Source organism: Marmota flaviventris, chromosome 1 (assembly GCF_047511675.1).
Source record: "Marmota flaviventris isolate mMarFla1 chromosome 1, mMarFla1.hap1, whole genome shotgun sequence".
Taxonomy (NCBI): Eukaryota; Metazoa; Chordata; class Mammalia; order Rodentia; family Sciuridae; genus Marmota; species Marmota flaviventris.
In genome coordinates, this window is record NC_092498.1 from 68630469 (window position 1) to 68654471 (window position 24003).

General features: G+C 34.7%; 1 protein-coding gene across 1 annotated transcript in view; it reads right to left on the reverse strand.

Annotated features, from left to right (window-relative positions):
• Positions 1 to 573: 573 nt before the first annotated feature.
• The window catches only part of Elapor2 (endosome-lysosome associated apoptosis and autophagy regulator family member 2), an 86102-nt gene continuing 62672 nt past the window's right edge, over positions 574 to 24003 (reverse strand). The window contains exons 18-21 of the mRNA XM_027932709.2: positions 17625 to 17751; positions 15351 to 15529; positions 14169 to 14334; positions 574 to 3191 (exon numbers count right to left, since the gene is read on the reverse strand). Of these exons, the coding sequence (XP_027788510.1) occupies positions 3132 to 3191; positions 14169 to 14334; positions 15351 to 15529; positions 17625 to 17751 (532 nt within the window). The 3' untranslated portion in view covers positions 574 to 3131. The remainder of the gene's footprint in view (positions 3192 to 14168; positions 14335 to 15350; positions 15530 to 17624; positions 17752 to 24003) is intronic.

The window sequence follows — 24003 nt, forward strand, 5'->3', positions numbered from 1 at the left end:
AATTTAGACTTGGGTCTGTAAATATGGGATACTATTCATGACTTATCTAAAATAAAGATGAAGGATTTTAGGTTCTTTGAAAATCTCTTCTACATGTCATTAATGTAAAAAGATAAATATAAACAATACATTGACTTGAAACTGGATAATTGAGTCACATTTTCATCCTACCTCCCAGGAAATTTACTTTCATGAGGAAAAGAGAAATGATCTATCTATACATTAGCCTCCCATTAAAGAACAACTATGAGCTGTGCAAAGTTCTATCAATAGACATCAAATGATAGTTAACCAAATGGGTCTTGAAGAAGCACAGTTGAGCATGACCTACCACCTAAGGACCCAGAGATCCCAGATGGTAAATGATGACCCAAGCAATTTTTCCACCATAACCAATAAGCCACCTTTTTTCCTTGGGAAGAAAATAATGACAAAGGTCTACACGAAAATAATATGAAATATTTTTAATCCCAGGAAGGATTTGATTATTAGTAACCAAAGGGGGGAAAATCAATAATAATAAAAGTCAGTCTTTTAAATCAAATGAACACATATCAAATTGCTCAACATCATTAAATGGCATGATATAATTTATCCATAGAAGACATGTTCTCATCCAGTGTAAAATTGATTTAAATAGTTTTCACAGAGTGCTAAGAGATGTTATAGGCGACAGTTGATTTAATGAAGTATTTAAGGCCTCAAAACTGGGCCTTTTGGAAAATAAAAAATAACATCTTTTTCTACCACTTAGGGGGAAAGGAACAACAAATGTCAATTAAGTCACAGAAACATAATTAATTTGTTTATGTCTTTCAACATTTCACTGAGCTTTGCAAAGGCCAGCTATAAAGTGAATTTTATAACCAGAATTGGTCTGAATATTTTTCTCATAATATTCTGTCATATTTCTTCAGCTCTTCAAATAAAATGACAAGCCACTGGAATCCAAAGGAAATAGGCAGCTCTTTCCAAAGTTGGAACTGAGCTGACAAAATCTATTTAGTATCTAAAATTAGAAATAAAATAAATAAATTCTTTAATATCAACTACATTTTCAGAGAGTTCATTAAAAATTTAAGGCATTTTTGACATGTCAGAGATTTTAGTCCAGTGACAAGAGAAGAAAGAAGCTACCTGGGAGCAAATCCCAATTATCTCTATGGCTTGAAACATACATGTTGAGCACAGCAGAAGATGAAGAGAGAGGTGACTGGTGACTGCGGAAACTTTCTGAGTCTGTCCAGTCTGTACAACTTTATCAGGGTTCCTCTGAAAGGGTGCATTTCAAGTGTATTTTCATTCTTCTGGTTAAATTTTGTCAAGATGGGGGAAGGCATACCAATAGTCTGTTAGTGGGATAAAAATGAGTAATGCCAAAATGATTTCTTCTTTATATAAAGACTCAAGAAATTAAGTGAAAAAGTTTTATGCACTGTGACACCCTCTTGAATCCCACAATGAACAATAAAACAATGGCGACTTCCTCTACACCTATACACAACAGCAGAGCTGTACACAAAACAAAAAATTCATTTAATGAAAGCAAATGGTCTAGTGTTTTATCCACCAGTCAAATACACAATTATTCATTTTCTCCCATTTTTTCACAAAGATGCCGAGACTGTCTGCAATATCAAGTGTTACAACTCATACTTCATTGAAGAAATGTCTGGGACAAAACCTTACACCTATGCCCTGCCTCCTTTAGCCAACACGGATCTTTTTTAAAAATTTGGATTAAGGTCTGTAAAGATAACTGTTTATTGGAAACAAACCAGAGCACCTTAGATCATCAATTGCCAGTGAACCCCCTTGTTTCTCAGTTCCCAAACAAAGTTTACACAAAATGGTTAAATCTATCTTCAAACTTCTTTCAACAAATAATGTCCAAGTTGTGCTAAGACTAGTAATCCATCATAAGAAATATCACAAATTTCTGGATCAGTTTTGAATAAGAACACTACTTATTTCATAACTGTTTATAGTACAATCACATTCTTATCATGAATACAATATATGCGTTTCCAAAATTGAATTCCTGTCTATTGGCTTAGCGGGGGGTGGGGGTGGGGATAAGATGCTTCCAACAAAGTCATAATCCTCAAAGTCTTGCAGCAGAAAAATAATCAAACTGCTGGTGCTTTTACATGAAGGAAATGTCCCACTAACATTTTCTGGAGACTGTGAAATTATCCCAATACCTCTCTACAGTTATTTGGACTTAAGAAGAAGAAGCCCTTTCTTCTTCATGATTGTACAACTAGTTTAATAACAAGTTTTCCCACTTATTTATTCTTCAGGCACCAACAAACTGTTTTAAACCATTTGACTTTTATGATAATACCTGCTTATTTGCATTAATGGAAAGTCAAAGCTTTCTTACCCCCAGCTGTTTTTTTTTTTTTTTTTTTTTAATATTCCTTCAAACTTCCACTCAAGCTCTTCTTACCAATTCCAACAAGGATGGAATTACAAAGGCAATTATAGGTTTAAATAACCCAAATACATGCTAATTCTTTCTAAAATATTACTGATAACATAAGCTTTGGAAACCAAGTAAAAATGCCCTATGTAAAAAGAAAAATTTATTGTCTTTCATTGCTCACCATTTTTTAATAGAAAAGATGTTTAAGGTCTGTTGAGAAAATAAATAATGGGAAAAATAATTATACTTTAAATTTTTTTCAAATCTTCCCCCAAACATAAACAAAGACAAGACATAAACAAGATCACAAGGCTTATGCTCACATCTGCCCTCCAAAGCACACTTTTTATGTAGACATTATAAAGAATAAAAATTACCCAATAATTATATGGCATGCATCAGCAGTGCACTGGTGGGCTTAAACTTGGTTTTCAGTTATGTGTATATACAGATAAATCTCTTCCTGAGTTAAGTTTCATCTTCAGTTGAGACCCAAATCATTTGCTTTCCTTTGTTTGGCAAGGTACTAGACCATGTGATAAGGCAATCAAACGTTTCAACCTCTTTCTCATTTCAGTGCCAAGGCTTTCCTCTGTGAGACAACCAACATGACAGGTGTGAAGACACACCCTAACATAGGGTCCTGTAAACCCACAGAGCCGGTTTCTTTGTTCATTAGTCTGAAGGCTACAGCACTGTCTCTTCATATATTGGGTGATCTTGAGGATTTCAATTGAACAGATTCAAAATGGTCTTCTTTTTCCTAGGGAAAAAAATTAACAAAATAAATGTATTGAAATTCCAGTAAAATTTTGGGATCTTTTCCAGAAGGAAAGTTTCAAAAAAATCATCTGAATCTATGTACCTGCCATTTGTAATTAGGATTTTACATCTAAGATAAGGTGGCAGACATAAAACAAATAGCATGTCTACCCTGAAGGGTGCTTTTGATGCCCAAGAGATAAGACAGACACATCCAAAATAGAAGCAAACACATGATTGCAATAGATATCAAAAGATGCAGCTGTAATTCCTGTTAAAAAACACTGAGAGCCTTCCTAAGGGCACACCTGACCTTGATGCTGAAATCAATGACCTTGCCAGACTAATTGTGGGCAAAATAGAACTGACAGACACTAAATAATCTCAGGATAACAGAGGCTAAAAAAATAAAAAGGACAGCAGAAAATAAATAAGGAGGCAGAAGATCATTTGAGTTCACTGACATTTTTTATTGTTTGGTTTTGGGAGTGGGGAGGTTGTTGTCTGTTTGCAGTACTGGGGATTAAACTCAAGAGCATTCTACCACTGAACCTCATAACTAGTCCTCTGTTAATAATTTTTGTTTGTTTGTTTTTAATTTTGAAACAGGGTCTCATTCAGTTGATTAGCCTGTCTTCGAACTTTCAATCCTCCTGCATCCGCCTCCCAAATCCCTGGGATTATAGGCATACACAACCACACCCAGCACACAGACATGTTTAAAAAAAAATCTTCTGAGTACATGTCTACTAAAGATATTAAACAAGTCATATTAGATAATGCTTCAAAGTTTTAATTTAAATATATCATTGATGGTGTCATGTAATACATTCAAAGGTAGCCTATTAAATTCTTTTCCTTTAATGGGTAAAAAGAGATAAAAAGGTGAAATTTCTCCCAATCTTAATTATTAAAACAGAGAATGTTTTCTGAAGACTTCTGAAATGGGAAGACAATAGAACTAGGATTACTTTTAAAATAAAACAAAACAGGAAGTCAACAAGTCCTAGGTAAAAATAAATGTGTGTCTAAAGTGGAAGCATAAAAATAAGAAAATGACAGGAAGTAGACACTGAATAGCTGTCAGGAAGGGTGTCTGCTTTTGTGTTTGCTTTTACTTGGGGAGAGAAGTCCAAGAGCTTTAGGGTTACAGGGACAGGATTGTAAAAGAAAATCAGAGGATAAATTCCAACATATTGCTCCTTCCCTGGCTTTGCTGAGAGGACAGACCACTGGGAGAGTAGACTACAGAGATCCTCAGTGCTTTTGCTGACAGGTTCTCTAAAAACTTGCCTGGAGTCTAGTATTTATCAGCCTTGACAATTGTGTAAAATGACTACTGACAATTGGAATATGTATTAAGCTTGCATTGCAGTGTGGGATAAAATTAGACGTTGGGGATATAAAAATTAATATAACAAAATATCTACCTTCAGAGAGATAGGGCATATCAAAGAAAAGCACTTTAGAGTATCAGATATGAACAAGGAAATCTGAGATTTCTGGGGCCATTTCTTGAAAAAAATTTAACTCAATATGTTCTTGAGGAGAGGTGAGCAAATACCTGTTGGTTATACTCAAGGTTATTTATCAAGTAAAACACTTGAAAACCCTTTATCAAGTCATGTTTGGATCATAGGACTTGAGTCATATCCTCTGTGTTTACACAGGATTTTACTCCTATTGCTGATATGGTAGGATATATACATAAACACATAAATGTGTGGGTGGGTGCATGTGTGTATAATTAGGCAGTGGCACTAATGGAGTTAACTTTCTAATAGTGGGAACTTCTTCATTTTTTTTTTTTTTTAATTTGTAAGGCAAGACCAAGGCATCATACATGGTGGATTGTCAATCCGTGGTTACAGCAATGTATTGAAACACCACTTCACATTAGGAAAAATACTAGATTGAACTCCAGAGATGTGAGATGTTCTAATCCCCATCTAGTTCCTTTGTACAAATAAGTGAGCCCCTCTAGGTCTCTGTTTGTTCATGCACCAAAGGATGCCACACAGGGTGGTCTTTTTAAACTCTAAATTGAAAAGCCTATTCAAAAGCCAACTTGTCCCAAAAGATTCTCCTTACCTTGTTACTACCTCCGCTACTACACTCCCTCTCCCCTGTGCTCCAATAGATCCTACTCTTTATTCTTGCCATACTGGAAGATTCTCTGTGTGCATGGTGATATGTCTTCCCACAATATTCTAGATAGTGTCTGAGATAAGAAACTATGGCTAATTTGACATATCCCCAAAACCTTGCATAACACTTCATATATGTCATAAATTATTCTGGATTAAAGAAATAAAAGAAACAATTAAAAAATCAATTGAAGCATTTTTAATTGCTGGGGAAAATCAAGAAAAATAAGCATATAAGTATGTTTGTATGTAGTGAACTACTAAGGAAATATGAAGTAAGGTATAGCCTTTAGAACATGAATAAGAATATAGAGGTAAAGCAAGAATATATAAGATAAATCCTACATGATACAACAGTTTAAAAAATTTCTGCTCTCTGGAATCATGCATAAAAATGTGACTCATAATAAGACTTCCACAATGATATTCACAGCTTTATTCATAGTGAAACACTGTAAATAGCACAGGTATCCTTTAAGAGAACAACAAAAAAATATTATATCCATACAATAGCTTACTGTTCCTGTATAAAAAGAAATACATTACTGGATAACAGAACAAGGTAGATGAATCTCAAAAATATCTAAAAGAGTGAAATTGCAATTATATGAGGTTCTAAAAGCTAATCTATGGTTTCAAAAATTGATATAGTAGTTTTCTTTGGGAGAAGAGGGATTAACAGCATGCAAAAGGACACAAGGTTAGTGTCAGGGGATGCTTATATTCCATATCTTGTTATGATTTTTATTTATACAGGCATATAATTCTCAAAATTCATCAAATTATATGCATATTGTGATATGTGCATTTCACCATAAAGAAATCTTAAAATATTGAATTCTAATCAATGATATGTATCTTGAAGTGTTTGGTCATGAAGTATATCAAAGTCTTCAATTTATTTTGAAACATAAAAAAAGCAGAGAGACTGTTAAATAGTTAAAGGGATGGACAGATGGATGCATATAATAACAAAGCAAGCATAGTAAAATTTAGATGGTAGTTTCTAAATATTATTGCTTATTTTTTCAACTTCTATGTAATAGTTAAAATCTAATTTTAAAGAGTAACAAAAGAAAGATTATTATGCTAAAATTGCTATTCAAAATAAAATGCTCTGGTCATACCATAACAACAGAGGAAGTACTGTATTATTAGGAAATACCTTAAAATTTACACAATATTTAACATACTCTCCTCTGAACAATTCCACTTTTTTTCTTTAAGATTCAGCTTAGGAATTACTTTCTCTTAAACAATTTCCCTGGTATCTAAATATTCCTTTCATTATTATAAGATAATGCCCTTACAAATGGGGACTCACAGGACCAAATAAGTACAGAGAAGTCTAAATTGACACTTGAAGGTTTTCACTATGGATTTCTACATATCTTGTGAAGAAGATCACAGAATGCGCTTTAATCTAAATAAACTTTCAAAGATGTTAATACAAAACAAAAACAAAAACAAAAACCTTGGATGATAGATAATGTCTCCTTTCAAAGCAAAGGAAAAGTTTACTTACTATTCTGAAAGGTGAGACAATGCCTCCCCCTGTGGAGAAAATAGCAAATACACTTACTGCCTATAATAAAAGATTCAGGCTCCACAACCCATGGATTGTTCTTCTATAATACAATCCATTCTGTCATCTAGCCTTTTTCACTTCACTCTTGTGGGAAGTAAGGCTTGAGGAACCAAAACAAACACTGATATTTTGAATACTATTGTTGCTGTGAATGATAAACTGTTTTCTGTTTGAATCAGGAGACTTTTGTTTTCTAAAGGGCTCATGAAACCATGAAAGACCAATTTGTTGGCTACAAGTAGAGCAAATTTTCAAAGCCTTCAGAGTTCTTTACTGCTTTGCTAATGAGGATGGGTAAAAGACAGAGACATGGTTTCTAGAAGAGGAAAGATGATAGCTTCACACCTAAGATTTGAGGGAAGAAGAATTACTTAGAAGCCATAGAAATTGGTAATAAATATGCTGACCAAATTCTGGTTGGGCAATAATTGGTCCCTCATTTTATCTTCCAATAATGAAGAGGAATTGGGAAGTGGATGCAGGAAGAATAGTGGGAAGCAGACTAATGGGTTTACAGTTCAGCTTCCTGAAAAGTGCCCTGAATGTTGTTAATTCTCCTCTGGATAGGAAGACTTCCTAACTAATCAGGAAATTCACTTCAGAAGTTCCCCATGGAATAACCAGTACTAAAATTTATCCAGATAATAAAATAAGAATTCACTCTTTTAAGATAAAAGTTATAGAGATTTGTACCTACAATGAATAAGAAAGGGAAGAAAATGGAAACCATTTATGAACAGAAACCTGGTGAATTGTTAGAATCTTGGCTAAGAGGATATGTCAGGGCTTAATGAATGTTAAGGAAGAATGGCAACAACTAGGCCATTTTAGGTTTCAGCACCTCTTGCCATCTATCAAGCCAAATGTAGATATACTAAAAGTGAAAGATAAAGGGCTCAGAGATTTTGTAGTGGTTCCTTACTATAATTACAGAGCTTTGTTTTCTCTGAGAGGTTTCCTGAGACCAATTTACATAAGAATACTCTGTGAGATACTAACTATTATTTGGACTTTTACTGCCACAAATTGGGTTTCCAAGGTGAAATAAAACCACTGAAGAATAGAAACTGACCAAAAGGAAGCTAGATAAATTAGCATGGTCAGCTACACCCTGGAGATTTCTCCTATCCTTTGTTAAAACTAAGCATTAACTTAGATATATGGCAACCCAGCAAGAAATATTCTAGATTAGGATAAGTTCTTTTTTAAAGAAGGTTTCGATATATAAGCCAAGTCTAGATCAACAAAAGGACATAAAACCTCCAGTGTTACCCTGTTTGATGTGGTCTCTGAGTCAAGGGATGCCAAAGCTGAAATAGATGATGTCAATAATAATAACCTTAATCCCAAACTCTGGGTAGTCAAAAACCAAACCAATTAGTTCAATCATGAGCAGCAGATGTGCTTCTCAAAAGCAAAAGTCATATCTGCTGTCACAGAAATTCTCTTTCTCTTTATACTTAATCTTTCCATCCCCATCTATCCTGATTTCAGCGGCTTCAAGAAGAAAGGTGATCAGCAGACAAACTGAAGTTTTCCTGTAACCAAGAGGGTTTAAAAATCATACACATCCATCTGAATCAGCTAGGAAACCTTGAAGAGGGGGTTCTCAAATATGATTCTGTTGATAGTAAGTAGCCAAGTCATCATCCTACCTGAACCTGTAGGAAGAAAGGGCCATGCAAATAATGGAATGTGAGCAAGGATCAATAAAGGGAAAACAATGTAAGGATCTATCTTACGAAAAGATCAAATAGAATCAATTTGCTGAGAAAGTCTGCAAAGTTAAATCTGCACATTCAAGGTACTGTTGTTGCTTCTACATCTGAACATACAGTAGGACTTGATGTTATATGTAATAAGTACTTGATAACATTCTCCTGATTGAGAACAGTCACTTTTAGAGAAGAGCTAGTAGACCACCCCAGTGGCTCCTAACTCCTTTGCATGAGCTAGTGTTTCACACAAGGTCTCATGCCTTCTGATACCCAAGGGGTCACTATTTAATTGGTATCCAATATTAAGCCTCCATCTTAACAGCCCTACCTGAGTTATCACACTTCTACTTGAAGAGGAGGCTGATTAATCACCACAAAACTCAGGGACCCAGTACATAATGTTCCTTGGGACTGTGTAGGTGTATTTGTAATGCTGAATCTATTCAGGAGTCAAGGAAAAATAGTCTAACTCCTGACTTGATTCTTTGATTCTAGAGAGAACATGGGCCTTTCTTGAATATCCTATTTGATCTTTTATATCATTTAACCCAAAAAGTAGCATCCTTTGAGTTGGGACCAAACAGGATATGTTATAAATTGTCCTAAAAGCTGGGCCACACTTTACCTTTGTGACCTTACAACTTTAACGACTTTGTGATACGATTCTCTGTGATTAATGATTTTGCCATTTGTAGACTCTGACAGTGGGAGGCAATCTCAACCCAGAATCCCCCTGTGGGGTTTTAAACTCATCACTCCTTGACATAGATGACAAATACAGTCCTTTTGAAGATCAACTAATAGTTTGTTACTGAACTTTATTTAAAACTGAATATTATTCCCATGCAAACCTTATAACTATATTTTGGAATAAGTTCCATTTACAGTGGGACAACAACATGGGAAGGGCCCAATAAGCTTAGATTTTTTTCAAAGATAAATGACAAATATTCAAGTGTAGCTGGTCTGTTCTCAGTGACATCCACCTCAAAAGAAAATATGGCAGCAAACCCTTTGGAGGCAATTTTATCACCTATTCTAGTGCTCCAAACAAATCCACTGGCTCAGTGGAACACTTGATTCATCAAAGTGCTACTACCTGTCTGGGCCTGTTCACTGTAGAGGTGGTTGAGCTGAAACCCAATGGTGTCCACTAGCTGCTTCAGATGTTTAATCTCAGCCTTGTATATACATAACTAAAAACTGACAAGATTGTTCTGTTCAGGGGGTAGACCTCCAAGGCATTTTCTTAGATTTGGATAATACTTCTCTTAATAAACTTCATATATTTACCATTTCTTGAGCTATTAAAAATGACCTGTTTTGTCTGCCACTTGGAAAACTTCAGACTGGCATATTCAAGTCAACCTTTTTTGCGGACATGGACACCAGAAATAAATCTTTGCTTCTGATCACATCATATATGTTACTCGGAGCTAATCACAGTAAGGATCTATCTTACAAAAAGATCAAATAAAATCAATTTGCTGAGAAAGTCTGCACAAGACAGACTGCCACAAATGCTGTATAGGTCATCATCTCACTCTTTTATGGGTTTAATGCATTTGTCATCATATACTGGGCAAAAAAGCGAAAGGACTCTCTCTCTCTCTCATATATATATAATATATAATATATAATATATATATATATATATATATATATATATATATATATATTTTTTTTTTTTTTTTTTTTTTTGATAGAGGGCACCACAGCTTACCAGACTTAAGAATCCAAAATTTGATCAGTTTTTTCTTGGGTAATTGATTATATCATATCTTTGACCACTTTTTGGACTACTGGTTGTGCTTCACCACTAATCAGTTAACTCTAACCTTATTATTTTTGCCTTGAAACAAAACTGTATAAAGTTTATTTCAACAGCAATCCCTATACTGCCTGACTAGGGCTACCTCTAGAAGTTGTACCCTAGAGGTAGCCCTAGTCAGGCAGTATAGGGATTGCTGTACAACCTCTAGAGGTAGCCCTAGTCCGAAGGGAGCCTAGAAGGTTTGAATATAATTATAATTAACCACCACTTATATTTTGTCTTGTTGAATTTTTATGATTCTAGATCAAAAAGATAATGACAAATTATAGATTATATTGCTTAAGCAGCCTCCCTATTAAGGCCCACATGAATAAAAGTGGGACACACACTAGGTCTCCAAAGTTTTTTTTTAAATGTCTTTGTCCTTCTTGCACCTGAATGTTCTGGAAGATAAATCTAGGTGTCAGTGGAGGATGAGCAGAAATAAGGTGAATCTGTAACAACAGAAATGGGACGGTGGCAGTGGATGGAGATAACAATGTAGTCTGATAATGGGGCACTTGGAAGGCGATGCCTTAGATATTGAAAGGGATGAGGAAGGAGTGACACTAGCAATAATCTGTTTTTCAGAGCCATCTTGTCACTGTGCTGCAAAGAAAAATGTCCATATGTGGCTCTCTCAAATTGTTGCAAAGACCTTTAATTTAACTGACTTCAGGATCTGCCATACCCACCATATGCTCTAATCACAATTGGACTGCCATTATTTGTAAGCTAGCTTACTAATAAATCTATCAGATGTAGCAGGAGATGGCCCCAGCTTCTGCTCCAGAATAACATCAATCAACACCTCCAATCCCATAGCCTTCACTCAGTCATCACATGGGATAGACAAATGTGATACCCATTTATAGTATGGACAAGCAGGAAAAGTTAACCTTAGGCAGTCTCCTGATTGATAATAGACACATTTATTTGGGATGAACTGAAAACCCTAAAGTTTATTATTCAGCAAGTTTATATTTCAGGCACTGCCAACCTATGCTGCTGGATTGATTTAAGTTCCCCAGCATTTATAAATACAACTTTCCTACCAGAGGCAGCATGCACACCTCCAGGATTGTACTTCTTATGTGGAAACCAGGCATTACCTTATTTTAGCCTAAAAATATAGTGGCTTGTAACTTAGAAATAGTCATATCAAATTTTCATCTTTAGAGAAACACCCACAATAAATCATGTAACCCCTAGATAACTGTAAAAATCTTTCTAAAATGAGTGAATAATATTACTTACACTCATTGAATGGGCAGTTGTTCAATTAGAAAAGGGGGTATGAAATTCATCCCTAACTTTGGCAAAAATAATCAATTATATCACCTCATCCATTGAAGGCATTTAGGGCAACATTAACTCATTCTCCATATGTTGTTAAAGACAATATAATTACCTTATACCTCCTCCTTGATGACCTGAAACAAAAATCTGTGCAGTCATTAATATATCCTGTTGTAGCTGCACTGATATACTTGAATTGTCTTGTTGGATTCCTATGATTCCAGATCAAGAGGATAATTACCACTTAGTTGAGTAAGCTGCTCACTGAATCCTCTGACAGGGCCCATGTAGGCAAACATGGGAAGTATACTGGGTTCTCTTATTTTTGAAATTTCCATCTTTCTTCCACCTGAATCTTTTTTTAAAATATTTTTTTAGTTATAAATGGACATAACACCTTTATTTATTTATTTTTATGTGGTGTTGAGGATCAAACCCAGGGCCTCACACACTATAGGCGAGCACTCTACCGCTGAGTCACAACCCCAGCCCCTTCCATCTGAATCTTATGGTAGAAACTACTTGGTGACAGTCGAAAGGTTTCAGGCTAAGTAGAAAGGTCAACCCAAGAGTAGAAAGGTCAACTCTTCTTTCAAGGAGAAAGCTACCTAGCTTTCTAACCTGGACCCTAAAGGTTTATGGCATTTGTTCAGCTAATCAGGTCTGGGACCCTGTGGGTATGAACAAGGTTAATAATTCAAGTTGGCTTCTTCTTGCTTCGTGATGTCCCATTGATATTAGCTTCATTTAAATGCTGTTTGAAGTAAATTGACCAGATTTGGCCTCCATCAGTCATGCTAATCAGAATACTACATGGAGTTTCCATACTAAAGCGAAAATTCATCAGAAGCCAAGATGGTAGAGAAATGAGGTTTGTATTTTGTTAGGAGATAATTCTCCATGGTTTCTTGCATTTCTGCACATCTTATGAGCAAGACACTGATTTCCTTTTGTTTTATACTGTATTTTCAGACTCTTTGTATTTAAAAAAATGTCTTAGAAGATACAAATATTGTCTCCTTTCAGAGTAAAGGGCAGGCTCGCTACCTGTCTAAGTACAATAAAGGTAATAACTCCTACTGGGACAAAGGATGGGCATACTTACTTACTTCCCTTTCTGAAAATTCAGATTTCCAAAGCTTTGGGTTTCTTTCCTGTAATTGAACCAAGTATTATCATTTCCTCTGCAAACAGCCTTGTGGGAACTGGCACTTTGGAAACTGATATCTCTGTCTAGTATCTCTCTGTGAGTACTAAACTGTCTTTTGTCTCTACCCAGGAGTCTTGTGACTTCTTAAGTATTCATGAAAGTCACTTGTTAGTTTACAAGTATGGTAAAATTTTCAGTTCTTGGCAATCACTGTGTATTTATTATTCCATAGCAATAGTACCTTCCCTAAACTCCCATATAAAAAATTAAAATTAAATAACCATTTGTAGAAAGGGAAAATGGCTTATTTATTATATTGTTAGATAATCCCCTATGTTTGTGTGCCTAAATTAGAATAATAAAAAGAAGATAGTTACTCTAAATACTCTATAAATGTAATCTTATGTGTTTTGTCTGTCCTCCTGAAAAATCATTCAAAATGTATTTGCTTTCTTCTGGTTCATTCTAATTTTTAATCTTGAGTGGTTAAATTGGCCATTTACATCTCTTAAGTCAAGGGTGAAGAATGCCAATAAAATGTGTTTTCACATAATATTTAAGGTTTCACATTATGTTTAGATACAATAGTCATTTCAAATCAGAAAAATATGATGGTATCCTAAACACCTCAACAGCTTATATAACTTCTGTTTTCTCCATGTAAATTAACTTTGTTATAAAATAAACACAGAAATGAACACAGATGAGATCTTTTATTAACCTAACATTTTGTTTTTTAAAATTATAAGATAACACATTATCTTTGTGAAAATTCAAATATTACAAAAAGGTACTACTTCAAAGACGATGTACTCTCATTATTTCCCTATTCTCAAAAAGCAGCTACTGTTATTATGTTTATTATGTGAATAGTAACATAAATATATGTTTAATAGAAATATGATAGTCTACTTGTTGTTTTTACTTTATCCTGGATCTACTGACTATCAGAAAACATAAACATCTCAATTTTTAACAGCCACAGAGCCATAAAGTATTCCATTACTTTGATATATAAAAATTTCTCATCTAACTCCTTATTGATGGTACATAAAGTTGATTCTACTCTGTTGAATAGTAAAAACAGTCCTGCAGTGAATATTTTTGTATTTACATCATGTACTTCTAAGAGTGTTTCTGTTGGATACATAGCCACTGAGAGATAAACATGCTGAATGACAGAACTTTGCTTGAATGCTATTAAGCTAATACGGCCCCAACTTATAAATGCTCAGTAATTCCAGTCTAAAATTCTACTCTCACCTTTGTTGCCAAAGATTTGAGTTTTCCCAGTAGAGACTGTTTATTTGAATATACAACTTCCTCTTCATTATCTTCTCCTTCCATTATAGCACAACTGTCTGCAGCCGGGAGTTCACACTCTTTTGAGTTAGTTGTCATTACTAATTTGGAATATTTGTACTCCAGTCTAAGTGGTAGTAAATAAAACAAGCAAATAAATAAATAAAGTAGCCATTTACATCAATAATAAATTAATACTTACTGTATGTGTTTATATAGCAGCTCATTAAATTGTCTTCTTGTACTATCAACAAATTTCCCTCACCTAAAGTCATGGCTTTACGTGTTCTCTTTATCAACCATGTACATAAAAAATACTTCACAGAATGTCAGAGAATCAGTTCAACACAGTTAATTCTACCACTTACTTTAAATTGACTGAAGTGTCTGGTTATGAATAACATTTGAAAAACAAAGAAAAATCTTGAGGTCTGAATACATTTCCTTAATTTATTAATTTGCTCATGACAATTCACTATCACGTTTTCCAAAGTTTAGTTCATAAGCATGAAAATATCAAACAGGCAAATGAGTTGATACTTACTGTCTCCCTATATCATTCACACCTTTATGCTTAACTTAGCATCTCAGATATTAAGGTTGACCCTAGATGTTAGAATACAGATTTTTCTATAGCCCACTGAGATGTAAATCATTGAAAAAGATTCAAGTTGTATAACAGATCAATATGCATTCAGGGGTTAGAATCAATATTCAATCCCAGACTCTTGGAGACGTGGGGTAAATAAATGTGATATTTGCCTATATACTTAGTCAGTTTCTTTGCAAATATCCACCCACAAGAAATTTTAAAAGTGCAGCAAGAAGACAGCATGATGTCATAAAACAAAAAAAAAAAAAAAAAAAACAGACTCAAAGGGAAATTCTGCCTTCAAATCTCAGCTCTGTTACAGTCACCTGGATAACCTGAAGCCTCCATTTTTCTATTTCTTTTTAATAAGAGACTCTAATTCAGTGAACTTTAATGTTCTATGATATTTCTACTGTCAGAGTAGAAATAACCACTTCACTAGAAGAAACGTATCTCTGAGATAATGTACAGATTTAATGATTAATTCTAAAAATTTCACAACACAAACAGACCCTAGAGTTCTTACATGATCATGCAATGAGGATACTTACTTTTGATTCTTCTTCCAGAAGTAGCATGTTAGAGCCACCAGCAAAACGGCTGTGAAAGCTCCCACGCCTGCTCCTACTTTTAGCCAAAAGTCAACTGTTTCACAGGTAGACAGCTTTTTCTCAGGCAAAGAAATTCCTTTAATGCACCATTTAGGTTCATTCCAGACATATAAGGTTTCCTTTTAAAATAAGTAAATTGAAACAGAGATGAGAGAAGAAATAAGATTCAGATTCAGTTTTGAAAGCTAGATGGGTTATTGGGTCAATTCTCATGTAGAAGAATTTATTAATCCTTCATTCATATTAAACTTAGCTCCAGAGAAGGAAGAGATAAAGAATAAAGTGAATAAAATAACAAAAGGAAATGTAAAAACTAAATAAAGACATGAATTGTCATATCAGAAGGGTGTACTACATGTTGAAAATGAATTCATCTAGACACATCTTTAGGCCATTTTCCTCAAATTTCAATGACATTGACATCTTAATTTTGCTTTTAAATGAAAACTTTAGTTGTTTAATATAATTAATTAGAAGGAATTTTACTCTCCCACCACTTAGGCACATAAGTCCAACAAGTCTCTCCCTTAAACAGAAGAGACCCCAGGCCCAGGGCATGTATTTGCACCATGGCTGGCAGACTTGGTAGATGGTATGACAATAGGCACACAGACTACACCCTTCTGCTGTGTGTCAAAATAAGTAGGGCATTACTCTGGGTCACCCCTTCCCACACCTGGTACTCTTGACCTCCCAAAGTAGGTGACTTAATTCCTTTAGAACAATGTTTCCCATATAGCAAGTTGCACCTAGCCACTGAATAATAAAAGCAATATACTAGATCTCAACCAGGAACTTTTGAAATAAGTAGACCAAATAAGGCATATCAAAAATGAAAATCAGAGTTCAGGGCATGGTTGCTTACATAGTTCAACATGTACCACTTACCAGTAGCAATTTGTATGATTATATTCAATGACATTAAATGACATAGGACATTATTGTGCCTCCTTAAATTGTATGGCACATGATGATTACTTTATCCACACTTTAACATAAGAATAACACCATAATTTTTACTTTTATGTCTTATGTGGATAAGCATATTTTTGCAGTAAGCCATGAAGTGATATGCAGAAGAATCTTTTTTACTTTGAGGAAAAGTTTCAATAAAGGTTTGAATAAGAACTTTCTGCCTGTGTTTTAGAATATTAGTGATTGAGGGTTTTTTTTTTTTAAATAGATGATACCTGTGATATTTTCATTAAGCATAGACCAAGTAAATTATTTTTAAATAGGTTACATTTTTATAAGAATGATGAAGTGAAATGCAGGAGTACATTCAAATTTTGCTGCTGCATCTCTAAATGTAAATCAAGACAATACAGAGAAAACTGTAAACTCTAGGGAGCAAACACCGACTACATTTGAAGTGCATTGTACCAAGAAAAAAAGATTGTGCCAGAGTTTATATGGTTTTATAAAATGTATAACGTTCAATGAAAATGGCAAGCTCTAATGTCTAGTGGCAGACTTACACATCTTAAAGCTTCAAAATTAAAGACACTTGTAAAACCAGTGCTTAACATCTTAATCAACTCATTAAATACAAAGAAAAAAAAAACCTCGAGCAATTGACAAAATGTTTTAGTCATTCTGTAACTATTAATTAGAAACTTTGTCCCTTTATCTAATCACATAGCATTGGAAAACAAAAATAGCTGACACTGCAGCCAAAAGATTTATTCTTCCAACATGTAGGGATATACTTTGAACAGGATTAAGATAAATTTGATGATAAATCTAAAAATATTTCTCTCAGAGCTAACATGGTATCACTCAAATCTTTACTCTGCATGACTTTAGCTGCAATGCTTAATACACACTTAGAACCTGGGATAGATTTTTGAGATCCAATTTGATAAGAGCACTCTTATCACAAGCTGTAAAGCTCTTTTTGTTCATATCAGCTATACAGGCAGGACTTAGATTGCATAAATTTAACTTTATTTTCATCTGCATTTGATAAAGTTGTAAAACTGGGGAAGTGCATAAAGTGGTCAACATAAAGTGAAAAGTAATAAAGGACAGAACTGAAATAGTAAGATGATTAAAAATTAAAAGATACTCACTGTAATATTTTTCAATAACTGTTTTTTTTTAATCATGAAGCTGGAACATCCAAAGAAATCCATTCCTTTCATTGGCATAATGGAGAACTCAGCAATAAGTTGTCATTTGTCAATGATATCTATAGATTGGTTTGGTCCTTACCTGAAATCCTCGTTTGCAGGCTCCCTCAATCTCATGGAAGTCATGCTCGGTGCACAGAGGGCAAGCTTCAGCACTCTCCCATAAGAAATAGAATGCACATCCATCACAGGTGCCTGCTGGGCATTTGCTGAAATAAAAAAATCAAAAATGCATTCCATCCATTTCAATCAACATTTGAGTGCCTACTGCATACTAGGGAGCACAATATGAATGCTAAGGAAACACATATGGGGAAAAAAAACTAAAGGAGGTGAAAACCACAAAGAGATAACTCTTGGCACCTACTAGGATGGCTAAAATAAAAAAAGACTATAGTAACTGTCATGAGAATGTGAAGAAACTCGAACCTTTATACACTGCTGATGGGAATATCAAATGACAAAATTGTCAGGAAACATCTGGAAATGACTCAAACAATTAAACACAGAGTGGTCATATGATCCAGCAAGTCTACTCCTAAGTATCTACCCAAGAGAAATTAAAGCATATGTCCATACAAACACTTCTACATGACTATTCAGAGTAGCATTGCTCATTATGACCAAAAGGTGGGAAATACCCAAATATTCATCATCAGACGCATGGATTAAAAAAATGTAATGTCAGCACTATGGAGTATCATTTAGGCATAAAGAGAAGCTCAATACTGACACATGCTACAACTTGACAGACGTTGAAAATATTGTGCTCAGTGAAAAAAAAAAGTCACAAAATTCCATGTGTTATATAATGCTATTCATATGAAAGACCAGAATAGGGGGATCTTTAAAAGATGGAAAGTAGACAGATGGGACTTGGAAGAGGACTAAGGTACAGGAAGGTGAGACCAAAAAAGGTTAAGAGTTTCATTCTGAGGTAATGAAAATGTTCTAACATTGTGGTGATGCCTCTACATTACACCACACTGTGAAAAGAAAACCATAAAATCCCCTGAGTTATATGCTTTCAATGGGTATATTGTATGGTATGTGAATTCTCTCTCTCTAAAAATCCATTTTTCAAAAAAATTTACAGAATGACACAGATAATGACAGAAAGAGCTCTGGTAAGGTTCTTGGTAGAAGTGATGTCTAAGCTAAGTCTAGAATATTCAGTAGGAGACAACCTGATGAGAAGGGGAGAAAGCAAAAGAATTCCTGCCAAGGGAATGGAATGATATGATGAACTGGTAGGAAATTACATCTGGATCATTGTTGCTGGAGCTTCCAGAGCAAGGTGGTGAGCATGTGCTGGACACGTAGTCAGGAATTAGGTGGTAAAAAGCCTCAGGTGTTAAGGAGGTTGCAGTTTCTATTGAAGGTAACCTGCTTAAGGGAGGTGCTTTAAGAAAAAGAATGGCACTCGGGACCATGGTCTTTTAGAGAGTAGGTGAAAATATGATCACAGAAATGTCTACAGTGAACAAACTAACCAACCCTCAGGTCAACATGCAGCTCAGCGAGGCAAATGATTTTGCAGTCCCTGACTTCCTTGACCTGAGGGTTACCTTCACCACTGGAGATGATGGCTTGGGCTTAGACACAGGGGCAGGATGGCACTGAGCCAAGCCCCTAGGATGGCCTGAATGGAGACTTTTTGAAATACTGCACTCTGGTTGGCAGGTCCATTATATCAATCTGCCTCTTTGATTTTAGGAAGATAAACAGAAAGGTTTAAAATCAACCTCCTGTATGTGTATAGAATCATTACTGATAGAAGCTATTTGGAAAGGTTCTAGAAAGAATAGATATTTTGTTCATGAATTCATTAAAACTAAGAGAATACTACTAGTTTGTCTACCATGCTTCCAGCTCTCTTAAGTCAAGTCTTGTAAATGCAGGCCTTCCCTGAACCTTTAGGCCTTGACTGGTGTTGAGTATGGGTCTCCTAAAACGCCAAATGACAACAAAAAAAGATGGATATAAAAAAAATGAGGATGTTACATAAAACATCTTTTTTGAGTTTTAATTGCAAATGTCTTTTTAACCATTAAAAAGATACATAATCCAAAGCCAGGCACATTGGTGCATACCTGTAATCCCAGTGGCTTAGGAGGATAGCAAGTTCAAAGCCAGCCTCAGCAATTTAGCTAGGATTTAAGCAACATAGCAAGACCGTGTCTCTACATATCATGTAAAAAGGGCTGGGGATGTTACTCAGTGGTTAAGTGTCTCCGGGTTAAAAAAAAAAAAAAAGATACACAATCCAAAGTTATGCTTGTCTATCAGCAAAGTAAAACTATATACTGCTATTTAATTAAAAATATTATAAGACACTCTGGAATTGTGAATAGTAAAAAAACAAATCTATCTGGGCTTATATTTGTAATCCCAGTGACTCGGGAGAACTGAGGCAGTAGGATCCCAAGTTCAATGTCAGCCTCAACAACTTAGAGAGGCTCTAAGCAACTCAGTGAGACAATGAAATAAAAAATTTAAAAGGACTGAGGATGTGGCTTAGTGGTTAAGCACCTCTGGGTTCAGTTTCTTGTACCAAAAAAAAAAAAAATAATAATTTTTTTAAAGAATCAATGTGTCTGAAACTTCATATTTTCACATGCTATTTTTCCAAATGTCTGTGTGCTTTAGACTGAGTAGACACAGGTAGGAGGTAACTAAAGGCAACATTTTCTATAGCATGTTATAACAGAGGCCCAGGGTTTTGCCAACATAAGAACAATGGCAAACGGTGACTCTTTAGAAAAATGGCTTAGATCTTATCTGCCTTAATTTATCTATTTGTAAAAAGGGAGTAATTAGTATATTCTGAGAACCGAAGAGAGGCTTAAAAAATAGAAGTAAAAATGAAAGATGAAAACCATGCTACATAAAATATTATCACTACTTTCCACTTTTTTTAACAGTAGTAAAAGACTCAAAACTGTTCTTTTTAAAACTATATAGCCAGTTAGAAAAAAATTCTTCAAGAGCAAAATTATTAATTTCATAACAATTATTTACAACTTTAAAAGTAATATACTTTCTGTTAATGTAGCAAAAAGTACCAATAGGCCTTCAACTCAAATATCTCCTCACATATTTTTTTCTACTTTATCTTCCCAACACAGAGAAGTTTTAAGGGAAAAGAAAATAAATTATTTTGCTTAAGAAAACAGAAGGGTAAGTCTATTTAAGTTTGAGAAAAAAAGAATTTAGATGAGAGCAAAAAGGAAAAAATAATCAAGTTGCAAAACCTCTGGAAAAAAGACTCAGTTTACAATTCTAACTGGACTTTTAAAATGATAGCATATTTTCCCACAAATGATTCAACTCCTCCTTTTCTCTGTCTTACTTTTGTAATTTGTTAAAATCAAATATGTGCTATGCTGACTTTACAGCATAGGTTTTTGATCTTGCTGTTTTTCTTGTTTTGTTTTGTTTGTACCAGGGATAGAACCCAGAGGTACTCAACCACTGAACCACATCCCCAGCCCTTTTTATTTTATATTTATATTTTGAAACAGGGTCTCTCTAAGTTGCTTAGGGCCTTGCTAAGTTGTTGAGACTGGATGAACTTGTGATTCTCCTGCCTCAGCCTTCCAAACAGCTGGGATTACAGGTGTGCACCACCATGCCAGGCTATAACATAGTTCTAATAAAATGAAAGAAAAAATTTAAAGCACTGGGAAAATTTAAGACTATTACCAAGGCACATTACTTTCTGAAAAACTTATACTTGCTACAGAAACTAAAAAAAAAAAAAAAAAAAAAAAAAATCAAGACACTGATGTGATGTAATTTATAAGACTGTCATTAAATGTCAAAACGCTACAATGCCTATCCTTGATAGACTTCACTTTTTAAAAGATACACTTAGGCTAAAAGGAGTTTAGTTCAGAATCAATTACTTAGTGCTTTTAACCCAATAAATCATTTAAAATGTGAAACATCCAAATTTGATCCTTTGTTACAAACCTAAAATGCACAGTTTAAATCAAGCCTTCCCTGTGAAATGACAAGGATATATGAAGCAATAATAATTTCAACAGTCTTATTTATAGAATGAAAACGGAAGAAAGTACAAGAGAAAAAACAACAACAACAACAAAATACTTTTTTCTACCAAGAGAATGAAAAAGCAAGTAGCAAAATAGATAAATGCATTATTGCCAAACATTTGAAACTCAGTTTTCCCTTTATTACCTATGCCACCATCATCTCCCTGACTTCCCCTAACTTTTAAAAGTAGGAATGCAGAGTTGTCATGAATTATGCTTCTTTGATAATCTTTGGGCTACTCAAGCAGCACAGAAACCAGGAAAGAAATATCTAAAGAGACAGTACATGGTCATGGGTGGCTGGGGCATGTGAGGCCAGGGTTCTGCAGGATGACCACATGTGCTATGAATTCTGGGGAGAGAAAAGACTGATTCAAAGAATGACCAGGTCAGCCAAGAATAGATTTCCCAGTTTTCTTACTTAACCTTGTTATTGCCTCGTGAATTGGGGTGGCACTGGCAATGTATAGGAATTCAGGTGAATCTTTGTTTACGAAGGTAGAATTTGGATTCTAAAGTGGGACACATTTCTTGGGGGAATAACTAGAGGGAGAAATGGACAACTGGTTTCATCTTTTAAATAAATCATCTTTCTTAAAGCAGAATAGATTTGGTTATGAATTCAGGGAGAAGAATCTTTTTATGACCTAAATAATACTCTATTATTAATTGTTTGATGGTTTATAAGTGAATGTAAATTTGTTTTGCCAAAATTCCACTCAGAACCCAGAGTTTTAAAAAAATGTAGTTACCTTGCCAATATTTTTCTGATGATCTGAAAATTACTCTTGGGAGACAGTGGAAAGCTGACAGTCCTGTGCTCCTAGAACATTTGTCATCTGGTGTCAGGGCACTACCGTTGCTGCGCATCTTTCACAGAGAGTTTTTGTGGGTTTGTTGGCATCCCCCAAAGCATAGGGGATGCTGTCTCTAACTTGCAGCTGGTAACTCCTCTCAGTTTTGGCATCTCACAAAATTTAGTTTTTCTCTACTAAGGATGTCTTGTTATTGACAGAAGGCCCCCTTGTGTGGAATCCATAAAACACCATCATATCTTACTTCAAATTTGTTTAGCTAAGGCTGGAAAAGTGTAAGTTACTCATGACTGTTTTAGTCTACTCAGGCTGCTATACTAAAATACACTAAACTGAATACATAAATACATCAGAAATTTATTTTTTTGTGGTTCTAATGGCTGGGAAGTCCAACCAAGATCAAGGAGCAAGCAGATTTGGTATCTAGTGAGGGCTTGCTCTCTGTTTCATAGATGGTGCTATCTTGTGACCTCACAAAGCAGAGGTGCTAGTTAGTTCCCTGGGGTCTCTGTTATAAGAGTACTAATCACATTCATATCATGGCATGACCTATTATCTCTCAAACCACTACTTTTAATATCAGCTTGGGTTTGACATTAGATGATGCTATTGCAGTGTGTGAACTGAGGAGGATATACACATTCAGACCCTAGCAGACTGAGTAAGAACATAAGTGTTTTTGCTTTTTTTTTTTTACTGGAAGCTCTTTGATATAGGGATATTGAATTATACCAATCTCCTGAAAAAAAAAATGTTCCTTTCTAAAGAGACTATCCTGGATTAATTATCTAAAGTCAGCATCTGATGAAGATCTAGACAAACTTAACTGACTGCCCGGTTTTCTTTTATCCACATTTTCTTTTTCTTCTCTAGTGGAAAAAAAATTAATTTTTATTATCCATATTTCAAAATGATTCTAAAACTTTGTCTTGTAATGTCATCATGTTGTGTCTGAAGATTACTTGTTAGTGTTTGAACTATACAATTTCAGCAAGTATTGACTTCTCCAATTCTTGATCATAATGGCTTTCAGTTATCACATATGCTCCTAATGCCATTATATGCTTCATACATTTTAATATTCTAATAACATATTTGGCTTTAATAATTTGAGATCTATTGCCTTTTTAATTTACCCTATACAGACTTAGACATGTATTATTTGTCCATAAAGGTTCAAAGGAAACAAGAAAATAAGGAACTCACTTAAACATCTTTCTTGGGCTCTTAACTTAAAATGGATAGACTTTCTGGCTTTAACAATCCTTTACCAAAGACCAAACAAAATACTACATTAGCATCCAATAATTCTGGTGATTTTGCTAAAATGACTATAAGTTAGAGCCTGTGGAGCACACTTCTGCAGTGCCCCACCCCTGAACAGAACTGTGAAGCAGTCCTTTCATGAGGTACAATAGCCCCAGAGATCACAATGAAAATTAAGATGGATTTGGGATTTGAGAGAGATTTTGAAAAACAATTTTAGACTAATTTTTAAGCTACTCAAGCATGTAAACAAAGTCATAAATTGGGAGGGATGAAGGGAAAGAAAGAGACCAGGATGATGCTTTAACAACCTTATTATAAG